At 35.2% G+C, this 21,742-nt stretch overlaps 1 protein-coding gene across 2 annotated transcripts in view; it reads right to left on the reverse strand.

Moving 5' to 3' along the window:
* Positions 1-21,742, reverse strand: part of LOC131691701 (glutamate receptor 1) — a 496,119-nt gene that overhangs the window by 25,117 nt on the left and 449,260 nt on the right. Inside the window, exons 7-10 of one of the 2 annotated variants that reach the window (XM_058978296.1) lie at positions 8,986-9,248; positions 8,696-8,789; positions 8,297-8,607; positions 7,899-8,143 (exon numbers count right to left, since the gene is read on the reverse strand). In XM_058978296.1, coding sequence (XP_058834279.1) covers positions 7,899-8,143; positions 8,297-8,607; positions 8,696-8,789; positions 8,986-9,248 — 913 coding nt within the window. Of the gene's footprint in view, positions 1-7,898; positions 8,144-8,296; positions 8,638-8,695; positions 8,790-8,985; positions 9,249-21,742 lie in introns of both variants that reach the window. The other variant, XM_058978295.1, reaches the window with a different exon arrangement.

A 21,742-nucleotide genomic window follows, 5' to 3' on the forward strand; every position in this document is an offset into this window, starting at 1 on the left:
AAATTAAACAGAACACGGTTATATTTCGACATTTCGTCAACTACGGTTTGTTAGATTGTGGCAAGTTTGGAATTACGTCAGCGATAAAATTCAATTTTTTTTGGTGTGTGGTACAAAGAAAGAAATTACTTGATCACTTTGTTGATCATTAAATATAAAAATATTGAAGTAGGGAAATGCAAATAGCTTTTTATCAAAACAGTATCTGGTCGAATAGGGGAGGAGGGCACGTGCCTCCCCGTGCTCCTCCCTGGAGCCGCCAGTGAAGATGACTTAATTTTACGTTTGATTTTAATTTTACATGACATTGAATTTCGTAGATCATGTAATTTTACTCCACATATCGTCGCTGTTGTGCTATCTTATGACAAACGCCATTTTGGGGAAACTGAGTTAGATATGCCACATTACTTATTTAAAAAATCTCTACAAAGTGGCGTTTTCAGAATTTTGACATTCTGCTTGATTTCTGAGATATAGCGAAAAACGCGCTGCGAAATTTTATAATTTTTGCTTCGAATGACCGTGTCTGGGGATTGGCTCAAGTTATCTTTATGTATAAGATGTTCTGTGGAACATAATGGCATAATCATTTTTAAAACCAAACCGATTTAATCCACCTATCAGTGAGATGAGACATTTCTTGCACATATCACTGTTGTATTATTCATTAGTTTGCCGAACACACGCAAAGTTGGCCAGTAACTAGATGTGAGATAAGCTATAACAATAAAAAAAGTTATTCATACAATGCATAGAATGATTAATATAAATTAAATTAATAAAATAAATCAAATTAGCTCAAATGAAAATTAGACAATATTAAAAAAGTTATGAAATTAAGAGAGTAAATTAAATTGTTTCTAGCTAACAAACTGTCATCCTCTAATAAAAAGAACTGACTGAACCGAATTTTATTAAATGAAGAAACTGAATAAAATATATGAACTGGGGAAATTTAATAAAATGATAAATAATATGATTAAAACGTGTTTAATCCACCTAACAGTGTGATGAGACATTTCTTGTAACTCTTATCACTCTTCGGATATTATATCGTTTGAGAACATTTATAACTTGATGCTTCGCGATGGGATAGTGGCAGGACTCAGAGAATCGCTCAAATCAGCATAGGACAACATTAGTGCTAGAAATCTCAAACCAAATCAATGGGAAAGCGAAAAAATGGCCCATAAAATAGACATACCAACGAATTATTGTTATTGCTCTGTTAATAAAATATCTATATTGTGGTGGAAAAACTGATTTTTCCTAAAGGGGTTATATATTGTACTGAGCCAAAAAAATCGAATTTTTTTGTTGAATCGATTTGAAGTTTATACTTTACTCAAATTTCCAACGCGACTGAGAACTAAGAAATCAACGCTTTTTCTTGAAAAGGGCGATACTAGCAGTGATACCATTCAAAGAAAATCAACAGTGAATATTTCCAGACTTGGTTTTATTTCCTATTTAATAACTATTGTGTTTTTTACATCCTAGATTGCATAATTCAGTGATCGAAACCCAAAACTTCTTAAAGTATTAGAAATTATTAAATTAAAATTTGTTTTTGCTATTGAAATTGACAAAATGATAGTATCGCCCCTTTGGCGATTGTTTACTTTTTCGGTCTCACCTATCAGCATTGAAGTATCGCGGGCGAAACTTTAAATAAACAAACAAAAATACAGTTTCGCCCGTTGTATTTTTTGCTGTAGATTAAGAAAGCAATATCGTAGAATCAAAATTTGTGCATGCGTGCATAGTTTCAAATTTTACTTCGACATCGACTTTTTCTAAAGGTGACTTCCCAGTAGTATCCTTGATTTGAATTATTATCGCTAATCCTAATGCCAAAGAACAAATAAAAACCTCTCGAAAACGAACCGTTTGGGAAAATCATCATCATTACTGGAATTTTCATTTTCACGAAACTTTTCGATAACCTTCCGTCACTTGCGTTAATGCACTGGGTGCACAGTGCTCTGAAAATCTAGCGAAATCGTTTTAGAGCACCAGCGGATCTGTAAAGAATACTAAAAATTAATTTCTATTCCATAATTTTCAGTTCAGCAATTCGAGAGATCGTGCTCACCGCAAGCCATGAAAAATAGACTACGTTGTGAAGCAAAATCACGTTAAATAAAAAATTAAGCTATTAAAAAATTTCAAATAGTTTATAATTTTCACAAACTTATTAGGAAAAATTGTTTAATAAGCTTTCGTAATATTGTGGACAAAAAAAGCTGAAAATTTCAGTATTTTCTCTATCTGCAACATATAAACCCTTAAGTATACCAATTAATTGGTATACGAATTGGAATAGGTTCGCCAAATTTTGGAAGAAGTCTATAAAATAACCCCTTGAAAACTATCTAAAAATTGTTGTAGTTCGATGGAATGAAAAAATCTCCAAAAATGAAATGTACCTATTAATGTGAAACACAGCGAATAATACATACAATAAAGACCCATTTGTGTATTTTAGGCTGACAAAATGGGGACATTGACTAAATCGGGCAATTTTTTTCTTTATAATAAACTGAAGCTGTTAAAATATTCTTCTCGTCCCTTGATGTAGTCTGAGAACTATTTCTGATTATGATGAACTTTTTATTTTCGCATATTTCGCATATCTTCATGATAATGAAATCATGCTCAAGAAAGGATTTACTCGAATTCAGTCTTGTTTGTCTGCTAAAGCCCATCAAACATATGTTCATATTTGGCTGATAAAATCGGGGTTTCAATGTATCATAATAGATATTCAGCATTCGAAAAAGTTTCTTGTGAACGAGTGTAGAACGATTTTGTTTCTACTTACTTGAAATCAGCGGCGTAGCCAGAAATTCGGTTTGGTGGGAGTTTGGTGAAAATCGATCATACTGTCCAAACGGCATAATTCCGAAACCGTAATTTTTGAAGTTTTAAAATTATGCAGAATTAATTTTTCAGAAAATAGTAACAGAGTTTGTGTCTAGCGAATTTGTTGAGACTTTATTGTAGTCATGAATATTAGCCTGAGAAAATTCACCATAAATACTTCTTGGACGATATACCGTCAAAATTATTTTATCAAATGATGCGCTGTTTAACGTTTGTAAAACTCATCGAAGATACTAAACCTCCGAAATTGGCGGTTTCAAAATGATGCTATCTTGACCTGTTGACCTTACTGTTTTTATACATTTGACCTATACATATAATTGGTCATGCAACAAAAATCAAATGCTCATCAAAATCGATCAGAACCTGCTAGAATCGAATGGAAATCGCCATTTTTCATAAATTTCTCTCTACATTCGGAAAGTGTTATCCTCGTTATTAATCATATTACGTTTTCGTCTCAACTCGACGCATTCCCAAAATAAAAACCTGTTTTAATCCATCTAGTGGTGCAATTGTGCTTGTCTCATTTGTCCAAACTACGATGGTTATGTTCAATAAAATGGTGGAAATGAATATTACATGTTCAGTACGATTTGCACATACATACAATGGATCGACAGCCACGATCTTGAGATACTATGTGATACTGAAACATCGCTTGAAACCAGCGGCGGTTCATGGAGAAAGATCCGGGAGGTCCAGGTCCTGCGGAAAATTTTCAACTTGTTAAGAAATTTTAAACTAGTTTTAATTTTAAAGTAGCAACCCCTCACTGCATACTCCCTTCGGGCCGGTATAATTGACGATTTTTGGAGTGATTGCATACCCTTTCTATATGAGAAAGGCAAAAATGTACCAAAGTCCAAAGAAGTCAATTTTTGTCAAACATCTCAATGTTTCATGCATTTTAAAGTCATTTGGCATCAAAAATACAAATTTGATTTTGAAAATTTTTCATTTCAGTTTATATGGAAATTTGCTGTGTGATTGCACTCTTCAACTCGTAACTCCGGAACCGGAAGTCCAATCAATAAAAAAATTCAATAGCAGCCGATGGGAAGGTTGTACCTTTCATTTGAGACTAACTTTGTGCAAATCGGTTCAGCCATCTCTGAGAAACAGAGGTCACATTTTTTTCCACATACACACACAGACATTTCCGATCTCGACGAATTCAGTCGATTGGCATATGATACACGGCTCTCCGGGTCGGGATTAGATTGACGAATTTTGGAGTGAATGAGAAAGTCAAAAACATTTGTAGCAAATGTTGAAAGTTATGCATTTTTTTGGTGAGTAGTTCTATGTTTCATAGACATTAAATAAATTTTAACTTCGCTTCCTATTAAATAAAGACCTTCATTACAGTACATTTCTACAAAAACGAGCTCAATTTGAAAATAAATCTGGGGATTATGATTGATTACAGAACTCTGGAATTTTCTATTGGAATGTTTTCAGGCAGGAATTTGATATTGATGCTATTAGACAACTGTGAATTCAAGACCAATAGATCAGTTACATATCAGGACCCCATTCCGACAATTTATCAAAAGTCCTCATGATGTTTACAACAACAGGTTATCAATCTACGGATCAGATAATTGTTATTGTAATATTGAATTAAATCAGTCTGCATCAATAAATTTTCAACTTCAAACCAATTTTTTATTTGGGTGTGGTTGGAGGGAGGGGGTTGTATGGTGTTAAACCCCAAAACCTTCTCTTGGCTACGCCGTTGCTTGGAGTTATTTATTTCGCTTTTCATTTTCCGATATGTTTCAGATCGATCGCACAAATGAACACTTTTGTACTGATAAGTTATCAATTTCCTTCCAGACAACTTGGAAGTGTTCGGTGATTATTTCTAGCTGTTGTAGATAGTAAAATGAAATGCAAAATTCGTTTTATCGAAATAATGTTTAGCTTATTTCAATGGATTATTACTATATTGAACAATAAATAGGCGACAAAGAGTAAGCAACAAACAACAAGCCATAACTTTTAAAGTATTCAAAATAGATATTTAAAGTCTTTAGTAAAGTTATTCGCAAAAGTAAGAGCTACAAATTTGCTGAAGACATCATTTCGATATAATCACTTCCAAGAAAATTTGTGAAAATATCTCACTCATAGGGGGATTAATCAGCAAAAGCATAATACCAAAAGAAAGAGAATATTGCCTCCATTAAATTCTCCGAAGATATTATTGACCTAAAATAAGCCGTTTTGGCGTTAAAAATAGATTATATGTTTTTGGTCATATTTATGGCAATGGGAAATGATAAAAATCTTTCGTTCGCATTTAATGTTAAATATCTCTTTTGATAATAGTCCGATTTCAACAATCTATAGCTTGTTCGAAAGGTATTCGTTGAAGCTGAACATATAAATTGTTAATCTATATTGTCAATTTCGGCAGATAATTTAAAAAAACTGCAAAAAACGCCATTTTTACGCATTCATACATTCATATCTTGGAAACTAAACATCAAAATCAAAAACAAATTAATAGCGTTCATACTGTTTTTTTTGTTTTTTCATTTAAAATTGGTTTGGATAAGATCGGTTCAGCCATTGCTGAGAAACACGAATGAGAATTTGTCCGTTACATTCACACACACACACAGACACACACCCACCCACACACACACACATACACACACACACACAGAGACATTGTCCCAAATCGACGAGCTGAGTCGATTGGTATATAAGACTCGGCCCTCCGGGCCTCGGAAAAAATCTTGAAAGTTTGAGCGAATTCTATACATTTCTTTTATAAGAAATGTAAAACCATAAAAAATTGAATTAATAATATGGATAAAATTAACCATTTCATATCTAATATTTTTCTAGATCATATATGGTTCCAAAATCGTTTTTCTTCAAATTGTTATTGTAAAGAAATACGCAAAACTTGTTTTGATCAAGATACATGCTTGTCTATCAGCGTGAGAAACTGCTCAATTTTTACATGACGATCCTTGATACACATCTCCTGCAAAGTTTTCAATAGTTCGATTGGGCAGAAAAGATAGCCGAAAGCAGTCTACATTGATTAAATTTATCAGTTTTCAACAATATTTGAATACAAAAATAATTTTTCACCGATGACTGAAAATGTCTCTGGTAGCACTGCTCTAGTGAAATCCAATCAGAACAATTGTAATAACTTCAGTTCTACTAATATTTCTTGTAACTATTAGCGCTCAAATAAACGGTGATAGTCACAATTATTAGTTTTACTTTTTGGTGAGGAAATCTTGTCTAATCCCAAAGTTATAACTGTTCGAAAACGTAGTTGTTCATAAATGACAGGGTATGCAGAGGGTTAATAAAATCAATAAAATGATTAGAAGGAATAAAATAAACAACACGAAGGAAGTGATAAAATGAATAAAGGTGTTTTTTATAAATTTTATTATTTTTTTAAAATTTCAATCCTATTATTGTTTAAAAGCAAACAAATTGCTTTTAAACAATAATATGATTGAAATTAAAAAAATCCGCAATATTAAAAAGTAATAGAATTAAGAGAATAAATTGAATTGTGTTTAATTGATGTTCTAGATGAAATGAATAAAATTAATGACTGAACAAAATTAGTCATATAATTAAAATGTGTGAACCCGAAAAATAATATAAAATTGCATGACATGAAAAAGTGAATAAAATAAATTGCATGAATGATACGAATATCATGTAATTGATAATAAACTGATCGGAATACATACAAAGAATGAAATTAATACAAAAGATAAAATGAGGTCAAATGAACAAAATGAATCAACAAAATGCTAAAAGAAAAAAATAAAATGAAATGATTATATATTTAAAATAAGTCGAATATTTAAAATAACAAAACGAATATAATCCATGAAATGAATGATCTGGAAAAAATGAGTATATAGAATAAAATTCAAAAAAGTTAGTTAAATAAAGTAAATGAAAACTTTCAAAATCGTGTTTCTCGAAATGTGCAAAATGGCGCTTGTCATAAGATAGCACAACAGCGACGATATGGCGTTTGTTCTGAATGGCAGTAAGTGTCATTTTATGTCATTGCGCATGTAAACTATATGTTTCATGTAAAATTAAATGGAACACGGAAATGTTTTGTCATTTCGTGAAGTACGGTTTGTTAGATTGTGTCATATTTGCAATTTCGTCAATGATAAAATTCATATTTTTTGGTGTGTTGTTTAAGTTCAGCTCAAACTGTTGCACTTACTGTATCATCACTCTCTTATACTGCATTTTTCCTAATAGGGTGTGGAGCCTATTTTCGCCCTGTTTCTATTATCGCCCTACCCATTTGAAACCGTTAGTTAGAGCAGCGTCTGCCATCTTTGCATTGGCTTAAATGGTAGTGGGACAATTGGAGCATTCGATTCGAGTTTTAGTTGCGCTCAAATAGAAGTATTTCATCATTTTCAGGACATTTTTGTTATTATATTGGTTCTTGGGAACTAGGCAAGAATATGATGCCAATTTAGGCGCATTTCATCGGTTGTATGCTGCGTAATTAATAGAATAGTACAGTGCCCTCCCTAATGGGGCCAATATTAGGTCTTTACCCTAGCAGCCGCTATTCTAGACTATTGGTGGAGATTTTCTATGCTTGCAAAAAGTTTATTCTAGTACTACTACAAAGCTTGCACAATTGATGAGTACTCAACCAGTTATACTTTATTTTGAGCAGATTTTGATAAGAGTGCAATCGTTACTAGCCTTAGCTTTTTCAACTGAAGCATTAAACTTTTGCAGTGCTTCCGAGCTTTATCACAGCCGAAGCACTAACCTAAGCTTTATGGCAATACGCTTTTTATACCCTTCACCTTCCAAAAGCTTTGCAAGAATAACCCAACAGCAAATATACTGTTCCCGCCCAGGCTCGAAACCACCCACACCACCCACTGCTCCTACTCAGAGCAGGCGGTACAGTTCAACAAGTACACGGGACTGACTGTAGGAAGCTACCCGAAACAAAACGAGAAACTCACCTCAGCGGCGATCCCAAGGGCGTGGCAACGCCGAATCCTTTCGCATCGAGATTCCGGCCCACCTTCATCGTGTCGCACGGTTCCCGCTCGTTGGTGTAATCATTCTTGGGCGACTCGATGAGCAGTGCGTATTTGCCTTTGGACGTTCGCACCCGCCGGATGCCCTCGTCGTACGTTTTGACAAACACGTGCTTCCGCGAGTTCATGTACTCCCACATGCGGCTGTAGAGCGAGATTTGCGATTTCTGAAAGTGAGAACGAAGGCGGTAAGGTAATTAGCATGGGCAGTTTGTCTGTCGCAATTTGTTCGCAATTACGCTGTAATCACGTGGGTGTTTCCGTTACGATTCTAAAAAAAAGTTGAGCATATGTAAATTTTGTCTAATTAGGATACATACCCGGAAGAAATCCCACGTGGAACCGTGGATAAGCGTTCCATACTGGACTTCGGTTTGCGAGGCCAAATCCTCCGGCGAATTGATAGGCGTGACCATACGTTCCACGGTGAGGAACGCCGCCAGGTTGGCAGTGTAGGACGAAATGAGGATGAGTGTGAAGAACCACCAGACCGAACCGACGATCCGACCAGAGATGGACCGTGGTGAAATGTCACAGCCCTGCTGCATGAATGCGCCCAGGGCGAACCAGAACGAGTTCAGAATGCTGAACTCGTTCACCGTGGCCTGTGGGACAGCATCCGGTTGGTCGCCTGCAAGTAGGCCAAACGCGTTTCCTTTGTCTAGGTTAATGGGGAATGAAAAGCTACAGATCGAATTAGATGCTCGAAAATTAATTACCGTTATAATTAACTAGCCGCCACTCGAACGGTGAAAAGCGTGACACGATATACAGGACTATGCTGACGCCAACGTAGCTGAATAGGACGCATATCTATGGCCCCCGGTTGGGTGAAAATTGATGTTTATGACGGAACGGCAACAGCACCCAGCAACGGCAAAAGATAGAACAGAGAGAAAATAACATCCATTAGATGGTTGAACGGTGGACGATTCTCCCCGCACGTGGAGCATGGACAACGATATGTTTGTGCCGGCGGCAGGTAATTTAATGCTGTGTTAGCTCTTACCCAAATCTCTTTCGACAACGGATTGAGGAAGCTAAATACGCCTGGCTTTTGCTTGACCGGCCGTTTGATCATTATGGAAATGCCGAGTGACATGAATGGCTTACTGAAGTCGATAACACGCTCTCGCTCGGAGGTAATTGTCATCGATGCGATTGCGATGTCCGCCTCCTTGCGAACCAGCTCGCCGACCATGCCGTCCCAGCCGCCCTTCACGTCCGGATTCTCGGCGCCGTACTGCCCATCCTTCACGATGCGAAGTTCGTCTAGGTGCGTTTGTGCGTGTGTGTGTGTGATTGTCGTCATCATTGCGTTATTGCCAGGTGGTTCCATTTCGCAGGAAGTCACGGTCGAAGGTAATGTATAAAATAAAATTATATTTATTAGATGCATACGCTGCCAATAGCCTAGTGGGTGAGAGAGCTGCCGCTTTGGCAGATTAATGCTGTACAGGTCGTGCTAGGAAAATGAATCTTTGCTGGGTTGCCTCGCGGTTAGTGTTGGTAATATATCAGAACATTCAACCGGTTTTGGTTTGATGGCGGTTATGGGCTTGGTTGAAAGGTAGGAGCTCTATAGCTTTTCTGGTCAATCGAGTAGAATAGATTTTGTTTATGATTGTTCTATTTCCAAACTGCAGTGATCTTTGGTTTGAGTGGTATTCTATGTTCAGAGCTATTCCGGTGAGAAATAGCCATAACAATGCGTTTCAAAATTTCATTGAATTAGTGGTTTTAGAATTACTTTATTGGATATAAGTTACGTTACTAGTTAGTAGAAATGATGTTTTTGGATTACTTTTTGAATATTTGAATTTGAGGTTTGAATTATGCTGGCAGTACTGCTCTACAATATTGACAGCCGGGCTTCCAAACTTTTGTAAAACAAAACGGTAATTAACGGTAATGATTCGTGAAACGAATGAAATCGTAAATTTTTCAACGTAAGCTTTACTTGTTCAATTCCACGGTGGTTTGTTGCTGTTTGAGAGCCTCTTACTAGTGTGGACTTTGTGGAGTACAAAACATCAGGGGCAGCATCAATATTGTAAATTTTAATGTTAAATATTCCATATAAGTTAATTTATTTCCAAAACGGCTTGAACGATAAATTTAGCATATTAATAAATTGATAAAATCGTAATAACCCTTTTTATGTTCAGAATGGAAAATTTTAGAAAATAATTGAATTGGGACGGTTATAGTAAACCTAAAATCTATGTAGGGTATCATGTGATTGATGCGTTTAAGTTCACATACGGTGAGAACCCGATTTTATCAGCACCCGATTTTATCAGCCCCCGATTTTATCTACCCCCGATTGTATCAGCTTCATATGAAAATTGATAGTTGGTAGTTTGATGGGCTCTAGTAGACGAGCCAAGTTGAATTCGAGTAAATCCTTTCTTGGGCATATATTTCTTATCTTAGAGATCCGAAAAATGCAAAAATAAAAATATTTATTTTTTTTAAATTTTGCTCTGTCAGACCCCCTTAAGGGGAACTTAAAGTAAATAATTAGAAAAGGTGCAAAGGCTATATCTAAGGAACAAAAAAGAATATTTTAAGAGTTTCTTAAAAAGACAGAAAAATATATGTCCCGATTTTATCAATGTCCGGGTCTTTACTGCATTTGCTACATCCTGCTCTATATAATTTTTACGTGAATTTATGTTGGTAGGTATGTTAAAAACACGTAACTTTTATCTGGAAAGTCACTATCTACATTCTAAGGGGACATCCGATGTTAATTACGTGAATGAGGTGGATTTAATCTATGTTTGTTTTCACGCAGAAATAACATGATTCATTTTTTGAATGTACTTTGGAAGCTGATCGAACTCGAACAAATATTTTGTTCTGCTGTATATATTTGATGAAATCTTTGCTCATATAAAAGAAGCAAACCGAATGCTTAGCATTCGGAAACTCAACTTGCGTTAATTTCCCGACGTGCAACAGATAAAATGCAAATGACTAAAATAGGGTATTAAGGTATGAATAAAGCACATCAACGTAAATTAATTCATACATACATACTTGGTGTAATTGCCTAAAAGAAAAAAATGAAGAACAGCTCATGAAAGAAAGAATGATGCATTTTATTATTCATTCAATGAATATACGAATATTGCTGCTTCTATATTGATTATCTCCCATCAATGATTATATTCTTGAGGCCATCAAGGATAGAACTAAGGAGACTGTATGATACGTGCTTTTTTGTGTACTGTGACGAGTTACCGAAACAAATAAGATATCGTCACAAATAAAACATTCGTAGCTTAATGTTAATACTGTCCGCAACACTGTAAGTTTCTATAGGTTCCAAAACTTAATGTTTGTTCAACATTTTGCTTTATTTTTGAATATTTGGATACAATTGTATTGGAATACATCTAATAGGCTTGAAATGTGCTTGAACCAAAACTTTTCATTTAAATGAAGAACATCCACGGAAAAATAAAATAAAAAAATCATTCAATTTTATTTTTCATTTTACAGTTGTTCGTAAAAGTTATACGAAGGCATGACATAGCAAAGCAAAGTCTTTTTCTAACCCGAAAACACGAGCGTATGGTGTTAAACCCCAAAACCTTCTCTTGGCTACGCCGTTGCTTGGAGTTATTTATTTCGCTTTTCATTTTCCGAAAGGTTTCAGATCGATCCGATGGTCATAAGTTAGAAAAATTGCAGTCAGAAGGTTCGCACAAATGAACATTTTTGCACTGATAAGTTATCAAGTTCCTTCCAGACAACTTGGAAATGTTCGGTGATTATTTCTAGCGGCTGTAGATAGAAAAATGAAATACAAAATTCGATTTATCGAAATAATGTTTCGCTTATTTCAATGGATTATTACTATATTGAACAATAAATAGGCGACGAAGAGTAATCCATAAACAACAAGCCATAACTTTTAAAGTATTCAAAATAGATATTTAAAATCTTCAGTAAAGTTATTCGCAAAAGTAAGAGCTACAAATTTGCTGAAGGCATCATTTCGATATAATCACTTCCAAGAAAATTTGTGAAAATATCTCACTCATAGGGGGATTAATTAGCAAAAGCACAATACCAAAAGAAAGGGCATATTACCTCCATTAAATTCTCCGAAGATACAATTGACCTAAAATAAGCCGTTTTGGCGTTAATAATAGATTACATGTTTTTGGTCATATTTATGGCAATGGGAAATAATAAAAATCTTTCGTCCGCATTTAATGTTAAATATCTCTTTTGATAATAGTCCGATTTCAACAGTCTATAGCTTGTTCAAAAGGTATTCGTTAAAGCTGTCTAAACATATAAATTGGTAATCTGTATTGTCAATTCCGGCAGATAATCTAAAAAAAACTGCAAGAAACGCCATTTTTACGCATTCAAACATTCATATCTTAAAAACTAAACATCAAAATCAAAAACAAATTAATAGCGTTCATACTGTTTTTTAGTTCTTTCATTTAAAATTGGTTTGGATAAGATCGGTTCAGCCATTGCTGAGAAACACGAATGAGAATTTGTCCGTTACATACACACACACAGACACACACAGACATTGTCCCAAATCGTCGAGCTGAGTCGATTGGTATATAAGACTCGGCCCTCCGGGCCTCGGAAAAAATCTTGAAAGTTTGAGCGAATTCTATACATTTCTTTTATAAGAAATGTAAAAATCTCAGAAATCGAACGGAACCCTTTTGACCTTAGTCCGAATACGAGAAGTTGGGGTTAAATGGCCCTTTGTCATTCATATTAAACTTCATCATTTTCTCGTGAATATATCTCTATTATTCTTCACTCAATTTTCATAAACTATACCTTGTTGAACGTGGAAAATCCTTAGGATTATAACAAAAATAGATTCATTACCGGTAAAATTCAGGAACATCAAATTATCTGACATATAGTGTCGATTTCACATTTTTATCATAAAATCGCACATATTAACTCCATTTAACAACAAAATTCTTATTTAATTTACTACTTTTAGTGTAAAATATGCTTAGGGATCACACGAGAAAAGTTTCACTCCTGGAAAAATAGGGGAAGTTGAGGTATTAGGACAAATAATGAAAAAAATGAGATTTGTAGAGTAAATATCAAAAAGTTTGATTTTTCTGAATTTTACCTTTAACGTTTTTATTTTCGTTTTATTCCTCAGAATTTTACACGTTCAATAAGATACATTTTATGAAAATTGATTGAAGAATAATAGAGATATATGCTTGAGAAAATGATAAAATTTAATATGACTGACAAAAAGCCCTATAACCCCAACTTTTCGTATTCGGACTAAGGTTAAAAGGATTCCGTTCGATTTCTGAGATTTTTTCACATTAGAAAAACTACAAAATATGTATGCTTTGCATCACGGAGCAGAAAAATCATTAAAAATAGGGGATTTTGGGGCCGAAATGACCTAGTACCCCACTTTCCCGTATTTTTCTAGAAACAATTACATCTCCATTCAAATACTAAGATTATTCCTTCCAAAGGAGGTATAAATTTTAATTTTCTGATTGCTACTTCAAAAGTTATTGCATTTAATATATTTTTCCTCCATAGTTTCCCATAGTACCAATTTCAAAAAAATTCAAGCGAGGTGGGCGGGGGTCTAAAATTGTCCAAATGATGTGAAATTTGGCATCTGAACTTACTTTGACATTTGTCACAATATGAGAGGGGGCCTTTGAGAATTCAAAAAAAATTTTTTTTTGCAATGCTCTAATGCTCATTTTACATCGGATCAAGTCTTTTTATATACCAAATTAAAGGTTAGACTCCTGGGCAACTTTCTGTATATAGCATTTTATTTGGATCTTCAGAATATATTGAGATACAAGCGTTTTACGAAAACGTTCATTTTAGCTGGTGGGGTAAACCCGACCCCCTATGTTTTTGGTTGATTTAGTGCAGATATTACTCAAATTTTATGGTTTTTCAATGATAACTCAATGAATGTTGTGTTATTGAATTGTAACATGAAGAAAATGGAGTTCAATACCAATCTTGGATTGCTACAATCGCGAGCAGTAGCACGTAATGATATTCCTATTTGCATCGGAGCAATTGCTCGACGAATACTATAATCATCACGTTTTTGTGTCTTTCGTTTGTATTTATGAATCATTTTGATTAAAAATATTAAATAATTACAATAAAAATATATTTCAATTTGATTAATGAAAATGTTCTTAGCAAAAAAGCGGTCGGATTTACCCCAATATTTAGAGGTCGGATTTGCCCCACCGCGTCATTTTTCATTACGGTGCAATTAAAAAAAATATGAAAAAGGTTGAACTAAATTCATCTATGTACTTTGTAGGAATTTAATCAAAGAATTTAAATCCACTTACATTTATTATGCAATCACTTTAACAATCAGAAATATCCTGTAGTGAATGATGCACAAAAATCAAATCAAAAGTTGTAAAAACACACTTTTTGTCGTACGAGCATCTCAATGTAGACTAATAAAATGCTGTCATACCACCATTATGATTATTTTCGATGCTCTACACGACAACATTGATATTAGTTCGCGTAGTGCTTCGGATTTTCGGTAACAGAGGAGGGTCGGGTTTACCCAACGGTCGAATTTGCCCCACCTTACCTGTTTCTGTTTTCTCGCATCATTTTTGCCATTTGCTACGAAAATTAATAGCATCTAGCAATCTATGACTCGCACATGTTTTCCGGGAAAATAAGACGCACTTTTTCTCTGGATAAATAAATTTCCCCTTTTTGCTTGCTATCTTGCTGTCACATATCAAAAACATGACAAAACAAGTCTATCCTACTTTGTTGTCTATTTTCTTGGTAATTTAGTGTGAATTTGGATATTTTTGTTTATTATCACTAAAATAAATTATTGTGCTCTTCTCCGTTGCAAGGGAGATCATCTGATAAATTTTGTCGGAAAAATTATTCTCACGCTAATTGGTTAAACGGAAAATTGTGCGACTCATCTTAGAATCCAGGAAAAGTTCGACGTCGGAGGTTCTTCTCGCGTCATCATTCGATGTATGGCCTGCTGGCCATATATCAAATGATGACCACATATTTTCTTTGTTAACGCCTGGTTGGTTTTTCCATTTTTTATTCTTCCATAATTTCTGTAAAGTATTCTTAAAGTTTTTAGCTTGTAAATCATCTAAGACTCTGACTTTCCGAAAAGAAATCATATACATTGTACTGAATCGGAGCATATCTGATCTTCTATCGGATTAAAGATTTCTAAAGATTTAGATAAAAGTGACGCAGAAATTTTCAGCTGTGGCAGATACCTCGAAAGTTCGCCGAGATAAGCTCAGAATTGTGATATACTGTTCAAAGCTAGCAAATGGCATTACTGGTGATAAAAACATTACGAAGGGGTACCGCGTCTACAAGCCTACCCACGAAGTTAAGATCGACGGTGTGGTCACCGATTCGAGTTTGTTATTCCTGGATATACTGAAGCTTGGGATTGGTTATTTCAAATACCAATTGGAGGGCGAAGATTTTTAATGGCACAAAATATTTCTTCAAACTCGTATCGGGTGATCTCACCTAATTACGCCTTGTTCGACAAGGTTCGTCTATATGTTCGGCTATTTGTACTGTGCGTCATGCATTGCATCAAATATAAGTAAATGGGCCATTGTAGCAATAAGGCCGAGTGTGCTATGCGTAGAAAGTCATTAGGATGATTTTTGCATTGGGAATGTTTAAAAGTGTGCCTATTGTGGGAAGTGTTCACATGAACTCTTACTATGTCCAGTGAACAAGCACTGCTCGGAGAATCTGAATTGTTTCCTTAAAAGACGCTACGCCATTCACCGATGCACATCATTATTTTTCTAGGTTCGTGAAGAATGTGGCTTTGTTGATCCCACTGTGAGGATACCAAATGAGATTCTTTGAATAAACTAAAAAATTTCGCTCGAGGCCGACAAATATAACAGCTCGAGAAATCGCTGACGCAAAACCAAAACAAACAGTAGGGCATTGCAAAAATTTTTTTTTTAATTCTCAAATTCCCCCCTCTCATATTGTGACAAATGTCAAAGTAAGCTCAGATGCCAAATTTCACATCATTTGGACAATTTTAGACCCCCGCCCACTTCGCTTGAAATTTTTTGAAATTGGTACAATGGGAAAATATGGAGGAAGAATACATTAAATGCTATAACTTTTGAAGTATCAATCAGAAAATTATAACTTATACCTCTTTTGAAAGGAAATAATCTTAGTATTTGAATGGAGATATTTTTGTTTCCAGAAAAATACAGGAAAGCGGAGTACTGGGTCATTTTGGCCCCAAAATTACCCATTTTTAATGATTTTTCTGCTCCGTGATACAAATCATACATATTTTGTAGTTTTTCTAATGTGAAAAAATCTCAAGAATCGATCGGTGCCTTTTTGACCTTTGTCCGAATACGAGAAGTTGGGGTTAAATGGCCTTTTGTCATTCATATTAAACTTCATCTTTTTCTCGTGAATATATCTCTATTATTCTTCACTCAATTTTCATAAAGTATACCTTGTTGAACGTGGAAAATCCTTAGAATTATAACAAAAATAGATTCTTTACCGGTAAAATACAGGAACATCAAATTATCTGGCATATAGTGTCGTTTTCACATTTTTATCATAAAATCGCACATATTAACTCCATTTAGCAACAAAATTCTTATTTCATTTACTACTTTTAGTGTAAAATATGCTTAGGGATCACATGAGAAAAGTTTCATTCCTGGAAAAATAGGGGAAGTTGAGGTATTAGGACAAATAATGAAAAAAATGAGATTTGTAGAGTAAATATCAAAAAGTTTGATGTTTCTGAATTTTACCTCTAACGTTTTTATTTTCGTTTTATTCCTCAGAATTTTACACGTTCAACAAGTTACATTTTATGAAAATTGATTGAAGAATAATAGAGATATATGCATGAGAAAATGATAAAATTTAACATGAATGACAAAAAGCCCTATAACCCCAACTTCTCGTATTCGGACTAAGATCAAAAAGGGTTTCGTTCGATTTCTGAGATTTTTTTCCATTAGAAAAACTACAAAATATGTATGATTTGCATCACGGAGCAGAAAAATCATTAAAAATATGGGATTTTGAGGCCAAAATGACCCAGTATCCCACCTACCCGTATTTTTCTAGTAACAAATATATCTCCATTCAATTACTAAGATTATTTGCTCTCTAAATAGGTATAAATTGTAATTTTCTGATTGCTACTTCCAAAGTTATAGCATTTAATGTATTTTGCCTCCATATTTTTCCATAGTACCAATTTCAAAAAAATTCAAGCGAAGTGGGCGGGGGTCTAAAATTGTCCAAATGATGTGAAATTTGGCATCTGAGCTTACTTTGACATTTGTCACAATATGAGAGGGGGGGCCTTTGAGAATTCAAAAAAAAATTTTTTGCAATGCCCTAACAAACAGTTACCAGTCATAGAAATTTGAGATCAAACGAAGAGTTTCCAGCAATCCCTGGAACATCAAAAATCGTGGTACACCGCTTGGGCTCTGGAAACCTTGTGTTATTGCAGATCTCCGGCCAACACTGAGGTGACTTCAAGTCTTAATTTATTCCACGATATTTTCTACACCTGTACGGAGGTGGCCCGATTTACTACCCTTGAATGTGGTGTATCTTCTTTATGTTTCTATGAAACTGAGAAAATTAACTACAAAGTTTTGCAATAATTTTTGCATGGAAAATGGACTTTTGTTTCGAGTTATGTAATGAAGCAGATGAACATTTCAGCACCCTGCTACATTCAGTGCCCTTGGCAGGGATTAATCCGGCCAACCGCACGTTGCTGGTCTGACACTAAGGTTCTATAGCTTTAGCTCAAGAACGGTATTTCCATTAAGGAAACTTCTATGTTGGAAAGCTACTTAACTCCGGCTTCGTGGCTTTCAACAAAATAGGCATGACAAATCGACGTGAAATGTCTCGGCAAGTATTACTTGCGAATAGCGCTATTGACGCATTTTTATATCCGATCTCACAACTCGCAATATTTGTGCTGTCACAGTCAATGACTGTTGATAACATAAACAAGAAATACGTCTATTTTTTGGCATATTTGACGCATGACAACCGAATTGATCAAATGGATGCATGTAATGCTTAGCAATCGACATCTGTGCTCATCGTAGAGATAGGGAAACTGATGTCGTTTTTTCATTGAAAAACACAGGGGCTTTGCACTTTCCAGGGAATGGAACACGTATAGTGACCTGCTCTTCTGCTAGAAAATGCAACACTAGTGCAATCCACCGCCCCAGGGTTTTTCAATGAGGAACCCCATGAGTGTATGCAGATGTCCTCAAGGTGTTGTACTGTCACCACTTCTATGGAACCTGCTGGCCGATGGCTTGTTGAGGACACTTAATAAGCTTGGGTTTCCGACACATGATTTCGCTGATGATTATCATATAATGATCATCAGTATTTGTATTAACACAATTTTTAGTGGCGGCGCTAGGAGGGGCGAAGGGGGCAGTCGCCCCGGACGGCAATATTAGGTGCTCAACGTATTTTAATTATTTATTAGTGATTATCAATTATTATTAATTATTTTATTAATATAATATAATTCTTTCTTAATCGCGATAAATATTTGAATTCATATTACTTTGGCGCCTGTAGTAGATTAATAGTGTTAACGATCAAAACGACGAATGTGATGTAACAAAACAATGTATATCCAAACCTGAACCTCAAACGTAACGATCTATTTGCGCCAGTCGGATTAGTTTTGGGAACCATTTTACCGGGTTGTCGACCACCATTTTGACGACGTAACTCACCACAGCTGCGTATATTTTGCAGTGTTAACGGTGAATAGTTCTCCAAACAACTGTTGCAATCAGAGCTTGAAAAGTTAACATCGCTGCGTGAACTTGAAATAAAACAAAATTCAGTTCATGTCCGCCTCGATGAATGAAATTTTTGATTCGTTTCCCTCGCCATTCGTTCTCCCGACAAAGCGCATTCAGGTTCGGCCATGTTCGGTTTCAGAAGCAAACTGATTTTTTTTTACTATTCTACCTATGAGCAGGATTATTGAGCAAATGTGCACCAGATAGAGATTACACAGTTCAATTATGCTCGAAAATGTAGAATATTCCAATTTCTGCCTTTAAACTCTCCACATAATAACAAATGAATGCTTTAGTTGGTGAAGGAATTTATATTTCCTCGGCACTCAAGCATTCGATTCTGCATGAAAATTCAGTCAGTTGGAAGGTAAATGAATGAGGGAGGCGGTGAATCTGAATGTCGGTTTCGGTAAATATAAGCAGAAATAGCTAAATGATTTTGAAATTTCGCAGCACTGGTTGCAATTCGTGGTTTCCACGCCATCTCCACATGCCGTATTCCAGCTGTATCTGATCATGGATCTTTCTCAACACATTCCGTTCGAAAACACCAAGGGTACGTTGCAACTTCGGCTGCATAGCCCATTGGCCAAGCGGCCCAATGAACATTTTGTAGCTGGTTTGCTTCTTAGCGTACTTCGTTCGATCGAAAAACCGAGCCCACAGTACCTATGCGTTAAAACAAAGACTATTCTACCGGATGTGAATCCGAAAATGTCAAAGAATTTGATACATTTTTTCAAACACAAGTACAGTATTCTAGTCAGGGCACTGACTGGACATGGCAAATTCAATCATCACATGGCTACTATTCATCGTGCTGAGAACTATTCCTGTGATCTTTGTGAATCCGAATACCGAACTTCACATCATTTGATATGTAACTGCTCTGCAATAATGCAATTGCGTATCCAAATTTTTGGTTCACCATACATTGAGGAATCTATGTACAGAGAGCTGAAACTCAAGGATATGCTATTGTTCCTAGTCCAGTGTGGTAAAGAGCTATAGTTTGAATGACAATATTTCTTCGGGGGTGTTGTTCTGTTATCTCAATATCTCCTCGGGCGTGTTGATATCCGTTCACTGTTTAAATAAAAATTCGAAATTCTTCCGAGGGTTTAAAGTTTTATTCTTGTTATTGTAGCACTTGCAGATCATTCAGCATCCTTCCGGGGGTGCAGAATGCTCTGTTGTGCTGTACCGTTATTTACCCCTTCCCCTAACTTTACCACTTCCACAATCCTTCCCATCAGGGACATGATGAAAAAGCGAATCATGGCAAGGCAAAAATCTCCGATCAACATGGGGAACGTGTCATTTGAGCCAGCCGTTACTAATTCCTGTCGCTTGAATGTAGTGTGTCTTATTTATGTTTCTATGAAACTGAGAAAATGAACGGCAAAGTTTTGCAATAATTTTCGCATGGAAATTGGGCTCAAATTCCAAGCTATGTAATAAAACAAATGGAAATTTCAGCGTCTTCCTAATATTGGCGCCCTTGACGGGGGCCAATCAGGCCTACCGCACGCTGCGGGTCGGGCACTATGGTGGCAGTTATTTCTACGATGTTGAGATTTTCTTTAACGTCGGTCAAAAAATGAAAGAAGGTATCAAGAAAAAAATTGAGCGAGATTAGACCCTATTGAAACGAGCACCAAAGCAATTGAAGTTTTACATGGGAATTACATGTATTTTTACATACGTTTTATATGAAAATTCATACCTTTTTTAAAAAGATCGAAAAAAATTGAAACTTGGTGGAACTCAAGCACATAATGAAAGGTTTCAAATGGTTTTCGGATTTAAAAAAAAATCAATTCTTTAGTATAAAAGTGGTACGATTGTGGTTAAAAAAATATAATTTTCTTTCATTTACATTAATTTTTTTGCAACCCTTCATACTATGTTTGAACTTCACCAAACTTAAAAAATTTTCGATGTCTTTGAAAAAAGTTATGAATTTTCATATAAAACGTATGAAATAATACATATAAATCCCATGCAAAACTTCAACCTCTTTAGGGCACGTGTTGATATGGTCCAATTTCGCTCAAATTTTGCCTAATTTTTTTCTTGCTACTTTGATTCATGTATTGGCCGGCGATGGAAAAAAAATCCAGAATCGCAAAAATAACTGCCACCCTAATTTATTCCATCTGTTGTTTTCGGTATCAGTTGATCGAAAATACATTATTGCCATTTTAGAACGTTAGCATCTAGTATTCTTCAGAGTTTTGAGGCGTATGATATAAATCAATTTTTGTGAAATTTATACCTATAGCAGGAAATAGCAGAATAATAAGGAACAATGTATTATTTAAGTCACGTGTTAAGTGGAAGAAGGGGTTTGTTAAACAACTCTAACATTATGTGATCTAGTTCACAGAAGCATAAAAAAATTCGTAATATGTGTTTTAAAGGGGGAAACAAAAAAAGGTTCGAACAAATTTCAGAGGGATGGAGGTAGATGGGTTAAATATTAGATAATTTTTGAATGTCATAATTTGTGATTGGTTGGAGCTTATATTTCGAGTTGCACTCGTCATTAACTGACACTAACTTGATGTCAGTTCGATTATAAATCTAATCTAATGCCAAATCGGCCCCAGTTAGATTTTTGCGCTATAAAATAATATTATATGTCAGCCTTAAAGAAGGAAAAATATATAATTTCTTTGTTTCAATGTGGCTGCTCCTTGAGTATTTAAAAGTTCAAAATAACATACTCCTATTATCTATGACTACGATGGACAGACAAGTATCGCGAGATAATTAAGTTCGTTAAAGCATATATCTCCGAATACATTCATCAATTGACTATAGTGCATGAATATGATTTGCGGTCCATAATTCACAATC

This window comes from Topomyia yanbarensis, chromosome 3 (assembly GCF_030247195.1).
Source record: "Topomyia yanbarensis strain Yona2022 chromosome 3, ASM3024719v1, whole genome shotgun sequence".
Taxonomy (NCBI): domain Eukaryota; kingdom Metazoa; phylum Arthropoda; class Insecta; order Diptera; family Culicidae; genus Topomyia; species Topomyia yanbarensis.